A 16575-nucleotide genomic window follows, 5' to 3' on the forward strand; every position below is an offset into this window, starting at 1 on the left:
TTAAAGCCATATTTTCTTATTGGTTTTCTCCTTAGATGATCTGTCCACTGATGTAAGTGGGGTGTTAAAGTCCCCTACTATTATTATATTACTATCAATGAGTTTCTTTATGTTTGTTATTAATTGATATATTTGAGTGCTCTGATGCTGGGGGCATAAATCTTTACAATTGTAAGATCATTGTTGGATAGTCCCTTTTCTTATGATTTAATGCCCTTCTTCACCTCTTGTTATGGTCTTTGGTTTAAAATCTAGTTTGTCTGATTAAGTATTACTATTTGGCTTTCTTTTGAGGTCCATTTGCATGGTCAATATATCTTTATTCCCTTACATTATGTCTGCAGATGTCTTTAGGTATATAATGAGTCTCTAAAATGAGGTGGCATAGGTTCTTTTTTTTATCCATTCTAATACCTTATGTCTTTTGATTGGAGCATTTAGTCCATTTACATTCAGAGTAACTATTGATGGATATGAATTTAATGCTATTTTATTACTTGTTTGTCATTGTTTCTGGATATTTTCTCTGTTTCTTTTTAGTCTTCATCACTTTTGGTCTTTCCTTCCCAATCAGAGTCCCCTTTAATATCTTTTGCAGGGCTGGTTTAGTGGTCACAAACTCCTTTAGGTTTTGTTTGTCTGGGAAACTATTTACTGTCCTTCTATTCTGAGTGATAGCTTTCCTGTATAGACTCCTCTAGCCTGCAATTTTTCCCATTCATCATGGAGAATATATCATGCCACTCCCTTCTGGCCCTGCAAGTTTCTCTCGAGAGATCTGCAACTATCCTTATGTGTGTTCCTTTGTAAGTAAGGGGCTTCTTTTGTGTTGCTGCTTTCAGAATTTATTTTGATCAAGTCTTGTCTTAAAGAACTTTTTGAGGCATTATTTTTTTTAAATATTTTTTTTATTATATTATGTTAGTCACCATACAGTACATCCCTGGTTTTTGATGTAAAGTTCGATGATTCATTAGTTGCGTATAACACCCAGTGCACTATGCAATACGTGCCCTCCCTACTACCCATCACCAGCCTATCCCATTCCCCCATCACCCTCCCCTCCGAAGACCTAAGTTTGTTTCTCAGAGTCCATAGTCTCTCATGCTTCTCTCCCTCCTCTGATTACTCCTCTTTCTTTATCCCTTTCTTCCCCTACGGCATAGAGAAAAGACTGTTTCAATCACCAGAGGTATTATAAAGTATAATGATTGAATCAGAACCAGGTATCACAGTCATAATTCAAGTTTAAAGGTGTTTCAGCAGTCTGTAAATTTGTGTTGAGTCCCCGGATACAGATTTAGAGCATTTTATATCTCATCTGCCTAGATAAGCATGGGAATTGGGATAGACTTGAGTTTGACTGTGGAAGTCAGGTTAACACAGTTAAGTAAAGTGGAGAGTGAATAAGTAGTTGACCCTTGGTGTATGTATTCTTCTGGGTTTTACCTTTCTATAAATAGGTCACAGTATCGGGAAGTTTCTATGATTTGGGAATTTTTCAGCCTTTCTTTTCTTTGATTATACTTTCTGGTTCTTTCTCACTGTCCTACTGGGGTTTCTGAAACGCATATATTAATCCATATGTTGATCCACTTGGTAGCATCCAAAAAGTTCCTCAGGCATTCTTCACTATTTTTCATTCTTTTTTCATTTTGCCTTTCTGACCGAATAATTTTCAGTGAGCTTTAATCAAATTCATGATCCTTTCTTTTGTTGATACCGTTTTCTCTTGAACCCCTCTGCTGTATTTTTTAGTTCAGATATTGTATACTGGAGCTCCATGATTTCTGTTTAATACTTTTAAGCTTTCTGTCTCTGTGTTGAAATTTTCTCTGGTTTGTGTATTGTTCTCTGACTCCAGTGAGCATCTTTATGACCAGTTACCTTGAATTCTCTGTCAGGTAAATCCCATATTAGAGCCAGTTTGTGAAGATTTCTCTTATTCCTTTTTGGACAGTATTTCCACTTGCCTTCATTGACTCTCTACTTTGTGTCTGCACTTTACACAAAACACCCATCTGTGCTAATATTCATGGACTGGCCGTGGAGTAGAGAAGGTACCACCAATAAGCCTGGTCAGAGATTTTGGAGGCCTTTCAATTTAGTGCAGTCTAAACCACTTTCTTAGCTGCATCCCCTGCATCCCCCCATGCCCCCAGGCATCCATTGTATGGCAGGTTGTGTCTGTGTTCTAAAACAAGCAAGATGGAAGCCAATTCCACAGACAGCTCACAGAGAAGTTGTATTATTGGACACATCATGCAGATTATTTCCTCACCAGACAGAAGCTGTAAGAAAAGGATTTTCAGTCACTTGCTCTATGCTGAGCCAGGGGAAGGAACTCTGGTGACTTCCAGCCCACACCACCAACATTTTATCTCTCTCCATGGACAGGTAAGTATGCTGTGACCTATATCCGCTCTGCTTTCTGACACACAGTATCTAGAAGCCAGTCTTCTGGGCACACCTAAAAAAGTGGGGGCATGGGTATAAGGTGCAATTCCATCCCTCTCCAGGGAGAAGCCAGGAACTGGGAGGGGAGATTATCACAATTTGAAGGTGCTGTGCAGGGATAAGTGTTACAACAAGAGAATTTCACTAAACCTTCCAATGTGACTAAGTATGTTCTTGCAGAGAAGCGGACTACCTTAACTATTATCTGGATTTCCTATAAAGGGAATATGTATGTGAAACATTTTTCAATCAGGGTGTTCATGGAGGGTCTGAGGTTCTAGGACTTCCTCTTCTGCCATGTTGCTGAACTGGAAATGGGAATTTATTTTTGGCTTCTCTTGGGGATGTCCAAATCCCTACAGTGGAGGGAAACCTCAAGTAAAATTCTGAGTCCCTAAGGAATTAAAGACACATTGTGGTCCTTTGTGTAACTACATCCCCTCAATACCCTATTACACCAGAAACCATTCCCTGCGGAAGAGACTGAGCAAGCTTCTGCCCTGTTTAAAACTGAGTTCATTATATCATCACACTCACCTTACGTCTTCTGTGATTTACCAAGTGGCAAAATGATAATAATAAAGGCTTTTTATTTTTGTCTGCCACTTGAGAGGCTCATCATCAGAAATTGTTATCTGTGGTTCAGAAGATTTTCTTAAATTAAGTGTGGACTGCGTCCTCATAGAATCCAAGGGAGCAAAGCCACAGAGACTAAATCTGCCCTTTCAGGACCGCAGGGGTAAGACTGGTCAGGAAACACTAAGGTGTTCTTGCCTAAGGAGGTGAGTTTCTGAATTCTACTTATATTCACGTCTTCCTTTTGTGATGCAAGTCCAAGGATCTAAGATATGTAACTTTCTTTCCAGTTTTTTGGCTCTCAGACTCACATGAAATTGGTAGAAGGACCTGTTTAAGGGGAGGGTGTTGGTGTAGGGAAGGTTGAGACATTATGTGTTTTCAAGTTTGCAATTTATGGGTCAGTTCATGGACAGAACTCTCACTCTTTACATTTATAGTTTTTACTCTGTGACATGGGGCAGGAACTTAAACTCCCCTAGACTCTGGTCTTTAGTTTTGGATAAGAAATAACACTCTTCATTTCCACCACACCAAGTCCAATCCCTATTAGAGGCCAGCACCAGGTTGGTGGGGTTACTGCCTCCATTTTACTGGTTAGGGGAGGGGTCATGTGGTCAAAGAAATGAAATGAGAGAAGGCAATTCTCTCCTGGTCCAATCTTCTCCCTTAACCTTTTTTTTTTTTTCACAACAGTCCTGTTGGCACTTGAAAGCACTGGCCTTCATACTGTAGGCCAAGTTCTGAATGTCTTTGCTTATGCTGCTTATAAGGACTCTAGTAAGGGAACACCCATGTCACTAGATTCATGATAATACTAAAGCAGATTCTGTGGGTCCAGTTTGGGCTAGTCTTAAATAGTAACAGTACAAACCCAACTCTTGTGAGAGGAGATATGGTGGGAAATGTTGACTTATTTTCAGTGTAGCTTTTTTCTCCTGTGTCCACAGATCCCTTTAGAGAAGAATGGCTCCTGGAAATGGTTCTTTTGTGACTGAATTCATTCTGATGGGGCTCACAGACTTACCATATCTCCAGCTCCCTCTGTTCTGCCTGTTTCTAGTTATGTATGTGGTCACTGTGTTGGGAAATTTATGCTTGGTAACTCTAATTGGGCTGAACTCACACCTTCACACCCCCATGTACTTTTTCCTCTTCAATTTGTCCTTCATAGATCTCTGTTATTCTTCTGTGTTTACACCCAAAATGCTGACTCACTTCACATCAAAGAAGAATATTATCTCCTACAGGGGATGCATGACCCAGCTTTACTTTTTATGTTTTTTTGCTATTTCTGAAGCTTATGTACTGACATCAATGGCCTATGATCGCTATGTGGCCATTTGCAACCCACTTTTGTATAATGTTGTCATGTCCCCTAAAGTGTGTTCAATCCTTATGCTTGGTTCTTACTTGGTGTCATTTTTGGATACCATGGCTCACACAGGATGCATGCTGAGACTGACCTTCTGTGATGCAAACACCATCAACCATTATTTGTGTGACATCCTCCCTCTGCTCCAGCTGTCCTGCACCAGCACTTATGTCAATGAGCTGGTGGTTTTCATTGTGGAGGGCATCAATGTGATTGTGCCCACTGTGACCATCTTTGTCTCTTATGGTTTCATCCTCTCCAGCATCCTGCGCATCAGCTCCACTGAGGGCAGGTCCAAAGCCTTCAGCACCTGCAGCTCCCACATAGTTGCTGTTTCTCTCTTCTTTGGATCAGGTGCATTTACGTATCTTAAACCATCCTCTGCTGGGTCTTTGGATGAGGGGAAAATCTCTTCTGTCTTTTATACCAATGTGGTTCCCTTGATGAACCCTTTCATTTACAGCTTGAGAAACAAAGACATTAAACTTGCTGTGAGAAAAACTTTGAGTAAGAGACATTTTTGATCAGAAACTGTGTCTGACTTAGTAGTTTGTTTCGCACAGGGGGATTCTGTGTATTTAAATCTAATACTTTTAGTGGCATCTTCTTAGCATTTTTTTCTAATATGGTAACGGATATTTGACTCTCACAATTTTAGTCTTTATGAAATAAGTCTTCTTTTCCTCACCCATATCACAATATCTTCTTTCCCTTTTTGTTCTCTTTAGTAATAGCATTAAGTAATAAACATGTTGTCTCTTTTTTTCCATTTTCATTTTGAAATTGTTTTTTCCTCTAGAACATGGTAATGGTCTTTCAACTATTGAATATACTTAACGAAGGGAGACAGTATATTATTTTGGATGTTCTTTTCTGCCACTTGGTATTAAAATATATATCAGATATTCTGTTTGTAATCCCATTTTCCATCCTCCAGTTGGGAAGAGAGTGTCCCCTTTAAATACCAGAGGTTGACCGTTCCATAATGACAATCAAGGTTAATCCATTTTGCACATGTAGACATCATCTGTGAAGATTTTTTTTGGCAGACTTTCTTTTTTACCTTTATACAGTCAAACCAACACATAACTGATCTTAAAAAAATATATTTATTGTAGGGCTGGGTAAGTGAAGCTCAGAGTATTTAGATTTACCTAAAGTCACTTAGTTTTATAGACTAAATTATTAGCCTCTGATTTCATGTCTACTACTGTTTGTAGTTTGTTTTGCTCTACTTCATTTATTTGTTTTTAGTTTCAAGTTTTTATTTAAATTCCAGTTAGTTAATATACAATGTCATGTTAGTTTCAGGTGTAGAATTTTGTGATTTATCACATGCATCCAACACCCAGTGCTCTTCACAACCAGTTCCCTCCTTAATCACCATGTCCCGTTTAACCTATCCCCCTGCCCAGCTCCCCTCCAGCACCATGTTTGTTGTCTTTAGTCAAGAATCTGTTTTATGGTTTGCCTTTCTTTTTTCCTCCTACATTCGTTTTGTTTCTTAAGTTTCACGTAGTGAAATCATATGGTATTTGTCTTTCTCTGACTGTCGTATGTCACTTAGCCTAATACTCTCTCGCTCCATGCACATATTTGTAAATCTCAAGATTTCATTCTTTTTTATGGCTAATATTCCAGTGTGTGTGTGTGTGTGTGTGTGTGTGTGTATGTGTATGCCACATATTCTTTATCATTTCCTCATTCAGTGAATATCGGACTCCTTTTATAATTTGGCTATTGTTGATAATGCTGCTGTAAATCGGGGCACATGTATACCTTGATTCAGTATTTTTGTATCCCTTGTGTAAATACCTACTAGTGCAATTGCTGGATAATAAGTTAGTTCTATTTTTATCCTTTTGAGGAACCACCATTCTGTTTTTGTATTGTTGATTTTATCCTACTGACGTGTGTGAGGGATAGCTCATTGTAGTTTTGATTTGTATTTCCCTAATCATGAGTGATATTTGCATCTTTTCATGTGTCTGTGAGTCATCTGTGTGTCTTCCTTGGAAAAATGGTTACTGTTTAACTGCACTTTACGGAATATCAGTCTAGGAATTTTATTGGCTAAATAAACCCAATTGTGACAATTTCTTTACTGGTATAGGATGTTGGATTATTTTATTTTATTTTCCTTGAGGAAACACAAAAAGATGACTACTTCAAAAATCCTTAATCCCTTAATCAGGTGATAATTTAAATATTTCTAACTTTAATAATTTTTACTATTTTACCTGTTTTCTAATTTCCATTCAAGGTTTAGGTATTGTGAAATTTAGCATAACTGGTTTGTTAGCTTGTATTTGGTTTAGGTGTTTGATATCACTAAAACCTTGAGTATGGTTTATTGATTTATTTTTTTTATTTCTTTTTAATGGAAGTATACTTGACATACAATATGATGTTAGTGTCATGCATAGACCATAGTGACCTGGCATATATATACACTATCAAATCCTTGCCATGATAAGTGTAGTGGCCATCTGTCACCATACAGTCAGTGACTTATGGTTTTAAATGACCTCTCATACCACTTCCCTGATCTCCATATCAACATGCTTGATTTTCATTTAACAAGTTCCATTTATACAAAATAGTTGGTTTTGGTTGTAGTTTTTGTTTGTTTTCTTTTACTTGCTGTCTGTTTTGATGAAATTGTTTTGCTTATTAACAAAAGTGTGTCAGTACATAAATAATACATGCTGATATTTAGGAACCATTATAGACATTGCTAAGGTGCATCCGTTTTGTTACACATTTTATCCCTATTTGAGGTAGTTATATGTATATGTTAACCCTGGTCACTAATCTTTCATTTGAGAAGACTCGAAATACAAATGCAATCTTCTTCAATTTCAGGAGAAGACTTTCAGAAGTGATAATTTTTTATTGCTAAAAGGATAAACTACCTTTTGAACTAAATAGCATTTTTCAGATTATTTGGGGAAAAGTTCATTAAAATTGTTATAAAAGTTATAAAGACAGTTTATTAAAGTTAAGATTTGCAAAGTTTTCATAAGAGCAACTTAGCTGACAGCTTTCTGAATAGTAGTTTAAGCACTATGCATGTATTGGGACTTCTTTCAAAAGGAGAAAAACCAGGTCAGGTGTGTTACATGCACAACATAGTTGTCCCTTTTGGCTTTTGCTTTTTTGTGTTATGTGAGCAGCTATAAAGGAAGTTATGAGAGGAAGTATGAGTCTATTGAAGTTGTCACAACTGAGTCAAGCAGGTAAGTCATGGGGTTTGTCTGTACCTGTGTCCTAGGACAGAGCTGTCTCTGAATCAGTTTGAAAGCTTGGACTTTCTTGGCAATAACAGAAAATGATCCTCCTACTTCAGGACCAGAAGCAGAGCTGATTACATTCTGAATTTTTTCATGTAAACTTTCTGTAAGCGAGCTGCTGTGGTCGCTTGGGACCAGGCTTGTAGTGAGCATGATCAGGGTACACTGAGGTTCAGGTGTCATGAAGAGCAGAAGTAGGAGGGGTTCTGAGTTCCATGTCCTTTTAATTGTTGCACCCCTAAATTTATTGAACCTCATTCCCCACTGCTCCTGACACTGCCTCCTTAAACACACACACACACACACACACACACACACACACACTCATACAGAAACACCTACACACAGTGTTCAAGTTATATTGTATGAGGGGCGCCTGGGTGGCTCAGTCATTAAGTGTCTGCCTTCGCTGAAGGCATGATCCCAGAGTCCTGGGATCGAGCCCCACATCAGGCTCCTCTGCTGGGAGCCTGCTTCTTCCTCTCCCACTACCCCTGCCTGTGATCCCTCTCTTGCTGGCTGCCTCTCTCTCTGTTAAATAAATAAATAAAATCTTTTAAAAAAAGTTATATTGTATGAGGTATTTTATGAGATCACTGCCTTACATTGATTGCATGGTATGCAACCCACTTTCAGGTAGATGATTCCTGAGAGGAAGGGCTGAGCAACAAGTATTTGCTGAATCTAGGAAAAGGAAGTAGTTATTGCTTTAATCAGTTGCTTGTTCATGGAAACACACATGCACACGTATATGTACTAACACACACACACATTCACTTTCATGCACACACACACAGCATTTTGTACGTCTAAGTATCTAATGATGTATGGCTTTGGAGTATATGTAAAAATGTAAATAAGGCATAGTAAGTGAAAGATATAAATGTAGATTTTCTTAACGCAACAGAGTAGTTAGATTCTAAAATACACCTTATGTAGTCAAAATCTCTTCTTAAAATTGAGTTTGTTGAATCGATGTCCATGCTGGAGGACAGACATAGTATTTTTCCCTGAGTCTGTCGTAGTCGGCTTTTCTCTCCTCCATTGGGACATTTCACTGTCTTATCAGCTGAACACCAGATGAAGTAGTTGGTTTATCTGCAGGGCTTTGTTGTGAAAAAGATGTACCTTTAAACATGAAAATCATACTCAGTGTGAAGTTTTACTTTCTGAGGGAGACTCATCGTCCTCAGTGAGTAGGATGGCTGGTGGCATCAAAGGAAGGGGCTGTTGAAAGTCTTTCTGACATGAAGTTAAATCAACCCACGTCAAATATTAATATAGAGACATACAGGTTGTTACAATTGTTCTAAATGTGTTTTAGTTTTTCTGCTCTGTCACATCTGTCAGTTTTTGTATTCCAAGGGGAAATAATGTGAGATAAAGAAGAGAGGGAAGTTTAGTTTTCATTTAATAGATGATGAAACTGATGCTCAGATGTGTTCATGGTTTGTCTCAAATTACAACTTGTAACTGATAGAGCTGAGAGTATGACTTGGGTTTGATTCTAAATATATCAGCGTATGATCATTATTATTATTAACATACTATACTTTTAAATACCCATGAATCATGGAAATGGTTTCAGTGAATAAAAAGTCTGAGAATACAAATAAAAACAAAATGCTAAACTAAGCAAAATGTCAGGAAAGTATCTTTCCCACATTATGTTTGGAAGCTCTATTGCCTAATTTAGAATGTGTGAATATATTCTTATACTGGCCTTCACAATATGTGGAAACACATAAGGATAAACTATAATAATCATTTCCACATTCTCTTCATCCTTCTTCTGGCTGGACATGGAACACCGCGGGGACCCACTTAAGTGATGAAACTTTGAACTAAAGCTGGAGCATGATTGCAACAATATCAAGGTGGAGAATGGAGGACCTAGGGTCACACAGAGGGCTCTGGGACACAGAATATTGTGTTTATCGGTCTGCATGCTCATTATAAGCTGTTTAGTTATAATAATGGCTGATGTGTGTGTTTTGTAGACTTTGATATATGTATTTATGCTAACTTTCACAATAAATTAAGGATTTATTTACTTGGATTCTACTTGTATTTAAAGTAAATATTAATGTCATCAACAAGTCAAGACTCAGAATAAAGGCTCAGGGAAGGGAACAGCCTTCCAAGTACAGAATGGCTCACACAGAAGAAACCAGCAGAACAAATGTATTGAGTAACGTAAACCAGTATGGGGAATTTCTACGAGATTCTGGGGGAGGAGCAAAGTCCATAGAGAACCCCGTTGTATAGGTCTGTAGTCAGTTATACGTCATTATGTATAGTTTAATGTAAGGAGGAGATGGTTCTCATAACATATTATATAATTTCATTTTCTTAACCCTTCTACACTTGTGATGATCTTCTTTTTGTCTCCACATTTTTCTGTAAATTCCTCTTAGTTCAAAATACAGTGTACCTTTAGTTTCAGGTGTAGAATTTAATGCTTTATCCCTACATACAATACCCAGTGCTCATCACAGTAAGTGGCGTCCTTAATCCCCTTCACCTATTTAATCCACTGCCCCCTCATGTCCCTTCTGGTGATCAGTTTGTCCTCCATAGTTAGAATCTGTATCTTGGTTTGTCTCTCTCTCTTTTTTTCCCTTATGTTCATTTACCCAAAAAACAAATAAGCCAGACAAGATTGAGCAGAAGACATAAACAGACACTTCTCCAAAGAAGTCATACCAATGGCCAACAAACCCATGAAAAAATGCTCCACATCACTCGGCATCAGGGGAATACAAGTCAAAACTACAATGAGATACCACCTTCCACCAGTTAGAATGGCTAAAATTAACACGACAGGAAACCAAAAATGGTGGTGAGGATGTGGAGAAAGGGGAACACCCTTACACTGTTGGTGGGAATGGAAGCTGGTATAACCACTCTGGAAAACAGTATGGGAACAGGTTCCTGAAGATGTTAAAAATACAGCTACCCTGTTTTACCTGTTAAAAATACCCAGCAAATGTACTACTGAGTATTTACCTCAAAGATACAGATGTAGTGAAAAGAAGGGGCACCTGCACTCCAATGTTCATAGCAGCAATGCCCACAATAGCCAAACCGTAGAAGGAGCTCTGATGTCCTTCAACAGATGAATGGATAAAGAAGATGTTGTTTGTATATGCAATGCAGTATTACTCATCTATCAGAAAGGAAGAATACCTACCATTTTCACTGACGTGGATGGCACTGGAGGGAATATGCTAAGTGAAATAAGTCAAGCAGAGAAAGACAATTATCACATGGTTTCGCTCATATATGGAATATATGGAATAGCACAGAGGATCATAGGGGAAGGGAGGGAAAACTGAATGAGAGAAATCAGAGAGAGAGAGAGAGAGAGAGAGAGAGACAAACCATGAGAGACTCTTGACTGCAGGAAAGAAACTGAGGGTTGCAGAAAGGGAAGTGGTTTCCAGGATGGGGTAACTGGGTAATGGGTGTTAATGGATGGAACTGGAGGGGATTATGTTAAGGGAAGTAAGTCAATCAGAGAAAGACAATTATCATATAGTTTCACTCATATGTGGAACATAAGCAATAGAACGGAGGATCATAGGGGAAGGGAGGGAAATCTGAAAGGGGAGAAATCAGAGAGGGAGATGAACCATGAGAGACTATGGAACCTGGGAGAGAAACTGGGGGTTTCAGAGGGGAGGAGGTTGGGGGTAGGGGCTAACAGGGTGTTGAGTATTTAGGTGGGCACGTTCTGTGATGAGCAGTGGGTGTTATACTTAACTAATGAATCATTGAACACTACATCAAAAGCTAATAATGTACTACACAGCTGCTAACTGAAATAAATAAATAAAATAAATAAATAAATGAATAAATAAATAAATAATTAAGGAGGGCACCTGATGTGATGAGCAGTGGGTGTTATACACAACTAATGAATCATGGAACACTGTGTCTGAAACTAATGATGTACTATATGTTGCCTAACTGAATTTAAATAAAAAGAGAAAAAACGAAAAATGGAGAGTGGATAAGCAGTTGACCATTGGTCTTTGTATGTATACTCATTATGCAATTTTTGTGGGTTTTATCGTTCTATAAATAGGTCTTTTATCTTTGTATAAATAGTATTGGGAAGTTGCCATGATTTGGTAATTTTTCTGCCTTTATTAACTTTTTGAAAGATTTTATTTATTTATTTGACAGAGAGACAGAGAGAGAGCAGTATGTGGGCGGGGGAGCAGAGGGAGAGGGAGAAGCAGCCTCCACGCTGAGCAGGGAGCCCGTTGTGGGGCTCCATCCCGGGACCCTGAGATGATGACCTGAGGGGAAAGCAGATGCTTAACCCACTGAGCCACCCAGGTGCCCCGTTCTGCCTTTATTTTCTTTGAATATGCTTTCTGGTTCTTTCTTAGTCTCCTACTGGGGTTTCTGAAATGTATATATTGATCTACTTGGTAGCATCAAGTAAGTCCCTCAGGCTTTCTTCACTATTTTTTGTTCTTTTTTCATTTTATTCTTTTTTTTTTTGTAACTCTATATATCATTCTTTTTTTAATTTTTTTATTTTAATTTGTATAATACCCAGTGCACCATGCAGTACGTGCCCTCCTTAATACCCATCACCAGCCTATCCCATTCCCCCACCCCCTCCCCTCTGAAGCCCTCAGTTTATTTCCCAGAGTCCACAGTCTCTCATGCTTCATTCCCCCTTCTGATTACCCCCCTTTCTTTATCCCTTTCTTCATTTTACTCTTCTGACTGAATAATTTACAGTGAATTTTAATCAAATTCAGCGATGCTTTCTTTTTTTTGATCTCGTTTGCTCTTATATATATCCCTTGTGAATTTTTGAGTTCAGATATTGTATTCTTCATCTCCATGATTTCTGCTTAAAACTTTTTTTTAAAAGAATTTATTTATTTATTTGGAAGAGGGAGACAGAGAGCGAGAGAGAGAGAGAACTAGAGATAAAACACAAATGGTGGGGAGGTTAGAGGGAGAATCAGACTCTCTGCTAATCAGGGAGCCCAACAGGGGGCTGATCCCAGGACCCAGCTCTTTGGGCCGCTAATCTTTGACAAAGCAGGAAAAACATCTAGTGGATAAAGACAGTCTCGTCAATAAATGGTGCTGTGAAAATGGACAGCTATATGCAAAGAATGAAACTTGACTACTCTCTCACCATACACAAAGATAAACTCCAAATGGATGGAAGACCTCAATGTGAGACAGAAATCCAGCAAAAGCTATAGGGGAGGGAACATAGGCTGTAACCTCTTCGGATCGGCTGCAGCAACTTCTTTCATGACTGCTCTCAAGGCAAGGGAAACAGAAGAAAAAAAAACTTTTGGGACTTCATCAAGATAAAAATTTCTGCACAGCAAAGGAAACAGTCATCAAAACAAAGGGCAACCCAGAATGGGAGAAGATATTTACAAATGAAACTACAGATAAAAGGCTGGTATCCAAGATCTATAAAAAGAACCTCTCAAACTCAATACATGAGAAAAAAATAATCAAATCAAAAATGGGCAGAAGATATAAACAGACACTTTTCCAATGAAGACATACAAATGGCTAACAGACACATGAAAAGACTTTTCTCTTCTTTTACCTTTTACAGTCAAACCAACACATAACTGATCATCAAAATATATATTTGTGTACGGCTGGGGAAAGTGGCTCAGAGTATCAGATTTACCTGAAGTCACACAGCTTTATAAAGTAAGCGTTTAGACCAAATTGTCAAGCCTTCTGATTTCACATCTACTACTCTTTGTAGTCTATTCTGCTCTGCTTTTTTTATAGCTTCCAGTTTTTATTTAAATTCAGTTAGTTAACATACAGTGTCATATTAGTTTCAGGTGTAGAATTTCATTATTTATCACTTATATCCAATACCAGTGCTCATCACAACCAGTTCCTCCTTAATCCCCATCTCACTTTAACCTATCCCCTTGCCCAGCTCCCCTCAACAGCATGTTTGTTGTCTTTAGTCATGAATCTGTTTTATGGTTTGCCTTCTTTTTCTCCCCCCACGTTCATTTATTTTGTTTCTTAAATTCCACATGAGTTAAATCATATGGTATTTGTCATTCTCTGAATGACTTATGTCACTTAGCATAATACTCTCTAGCTATATGGACATCTTTGCAAATGACAATATTTCATTCTTTTAGGGCTAACTAATACACACATGCACACACACATACACACAAACACACACCTCATCTTTATCATTTCATCATTCAGTGGATATCTGGGCTCTTCACTTAATTTGGCTATTGTTGATAATGCCCTGTGAACATTGGGGTGCATTGTACCTTGAATCGGTATTTTTGTATCCTTTGAGTAAATACCTACTAGTGCAATTGCTGGATCATAGTTAGTTCTATTTTTGGCCTTTTGAGGAACCTCTATACTGTTTTCAAAGGTGAAACTTGCACCAGTTTGCATTCCTACCAACAGTGTAAGAGTTTCCTTCTATCCTCATCCTCAACAACATTGTTGTTTTCTGTGTTGTTGATTTTATCCATTCTGACATATGTGAGATGATATCTCATTGTAGTTTTGATGTGTATTTCCATGATGATGTTGATGTTCAGCATCTTCTTATGTGTCTGTTGGCCATCTGTATGTCTTGTTTGGTAAAATCGCGTATTCATGTCTTCTGCCTGTTTTATAACTGTGTTATTTGTTTTTGGGTATTGAGTTGTATACGTTCTTTATATATTTTGGATACTAACCCTTTATCAGACATGTCATTTTGCAAATATCCTCCAATTCTGAAGGTTGCCTTTTGAGTTTTATTGATTGTTTTCCTTTATTATGCGAGAAGCTTTTTATCTTCATGAAGTCCCAAAAGTTCATTTGTGCTCTTGTATCCCTTGCCTCTGGAGACATATGTAAGATGTCAAATGGTTACTACCTGTGTTCTCTAGGATTTTGATGGTTTCCTGTTTAACATTTGGATCTTTCATCCATTTTGAACTTATTTTTGTATGGTATAAGAATGCGATCCAGTTTCATTCTTTTGTATATGTTGCTGTCTTTTCCAAACACATTTGTTGAAGACACTGTCTTTTTCCATTGGCTGTTCTTTCCTGCTTTGTCGAAGATTAGTTGAGCACATAGTTGTGGGTCCATGTCTGGGTTTTCTCTTCTGTTCCATTGATCTATGTGTCTGTTTTTTTGCCACCATTCTCTTGATCACTACAGCTTTGTAGTGTAACTTGAGGAGCTACAATTGTGATGCCTTGTGCTTTACTTTTCTTTTTCAAGATTGCTTTGGCTATTCAGGGTCTTTGTGGTTCCATACAAATTTTAGGTTGTTTTGTTCTAGCTCTGTGTAAAATGGTGGTGGTGTTTTGAGAGATTGCATTAAATGTGTAGATTGCGGTAGGCTGAATATATTAACATATTTGTTCTTCCAATCCATGAGCATGGAATGCTTTCCATTTCTTTGTGTCATCTTGTATTTCTTTCATCATTCATGGTTTTTAGAGTGCAGATCTTTTATGTCTTTGGTGTAGTTTGTTCCTAGGTATCTTATCGTTTATGGTACAATGTGAATGGGATTGGTTCCTTGATTTCTCTTTCTGCTGCTTCCTTATTGGCATATAAAAATGCAACAGATTTCTCTATATTGATTTTGTATCCTTCATCTTTAACTGAATTCATATGTGAGTTCTAAGCAATTTTTTGGTGGATTCTTTGGGTTTTCTATGTAAGAAGTACTATGTCTCTGCAAATAGTGAAAGTTTGATTTCTTCCTTGAATTTGGATGCCTTTTATTTCTTTTGTTGTCTGATTGTGAGGCTAGGACTTCTAGTACTATCTTAAATAATATGGTGAGAGTGGGCATCCTGTCCTGTTCCTGACTGTAAGGAAATTCTGCCCCCAGAGGGATGATATTATCTGTGGGTTTCATCTATGGCTTTTACTATGTTGAAGTATGTTCTCTCTACCCTTTGGTTGGCGTTTTTATCATGAGTGGATGTTGTACTCTGTCAGATGATGTCTGCCTCCATTGATAGGATCATATGGTTCTTATCCTTTCTTTTATAAATGTGGTGTATCATTTTGGTTGTTTTTGCAAATATTGAACGCCACCTGCAGCCCATGAACATCTCACTTAATCATGATGAATTCTTTCAATGTACTGCTAGATTGTTTGCTAGTATTTTGTTTGAGTCTTGCATTATGTTCATCAGGGTATTGGCCTATTTTAGTTCTCTTTTTAGTAAGGTCTTTGTCTAGTTTTGGATTCAGGGTAATGCTAGCCTCATAGATGAGTTTGTAAGTTTTCCTTGCATTTTGTATTTTTGGAATAGTTTGTGAAAAATAGGTATTAACTCTTCTTTAAATGTTTGCTGAACTTTCCCTGTGTAGCCTCTGTCCCTGGACTTTTCGTTTGTTGGGGATGGATTACTAATTCAATTTCTCTGCTTGTTATTCATCTGTTCAAGTTTTCTATTTCATCCTGTTTCATTTTTCATAGCTTATATGTTTCCTTGGAATTTATCCACTTCTTCCAGAGTGCCTAATTTGTTGGCATGTAATTTTTCATAATAGTCTCTTGTAAGTTTTTGTTTCTTTAGTGTTGTTTGTGATTGCTCTATATTATTCATGATTGTATTTATTTTGGCTCTTTCTCTTTCCTCTTGATAAATCTGGCTAGAGGTTTATCAATTTTATTTATTTTTTCAGAGTACCAACTCCTGGTTTCATTGATCTGTTCTACTTTTGTTGTTGTTTGTTTGTTTCTATATGATTTATTCTGCTCTAACTTTTATTATTTCCTTCTTCTACTACTGGTATTAGGCTTCTTTTATTGTTCTATGGCTAGCTTATTTAACTATAAGGTCACATTGCATATTTGAGACT

At 37.6% G+C, this 16575-nt stretch overlaps 1 protein-coding gene across 1 annotated transcript; it reads left to right on the forward strand.

Annotated features, from left to right (window-relative positions):
- Positions 1-3583: 3583 nt before the first annotated feature.
- Positions 3584-4932, forward strand: LOC103660593 (olfactory receptor 145-like). Its single transcript, XM_008688225.2, has one exon. It carries the CDS (start codon positions 4000-4002, stop codon positions 4930-4932), a length of 933 nt encoding a protein of 310 aa, XP_008686447.2. The 5' UTR covers positions 3584-3999.
- The last annotated feature ends 11643 nt before the right edge of the window (positions 4933-16575 follow it).

This window comes from Ursus maritimus, unplaced genomic scaffold (assembly GCF_017311325.1).
Source record: "Ursus maritimus isolate PB19 unplaced genomic scaffold, ASM1731132v1 scaffold_16, whole genome shotgun sequence".
NCBI lineage: Eukaryota > Metazoa > Chordata > Mammalia > Carnivora > Ursidae > Ursus > Ursus maritimus.

Excerpts from the sequence above, each read along its gene's own strand:
- LOC103660593 (XM_008688225.2), top strand. The coding sequence starts at position 4,000 with ATGGCTCCTGGAAATGGTTCTTTTGTGACTGAATTCATTCTGATGGGG.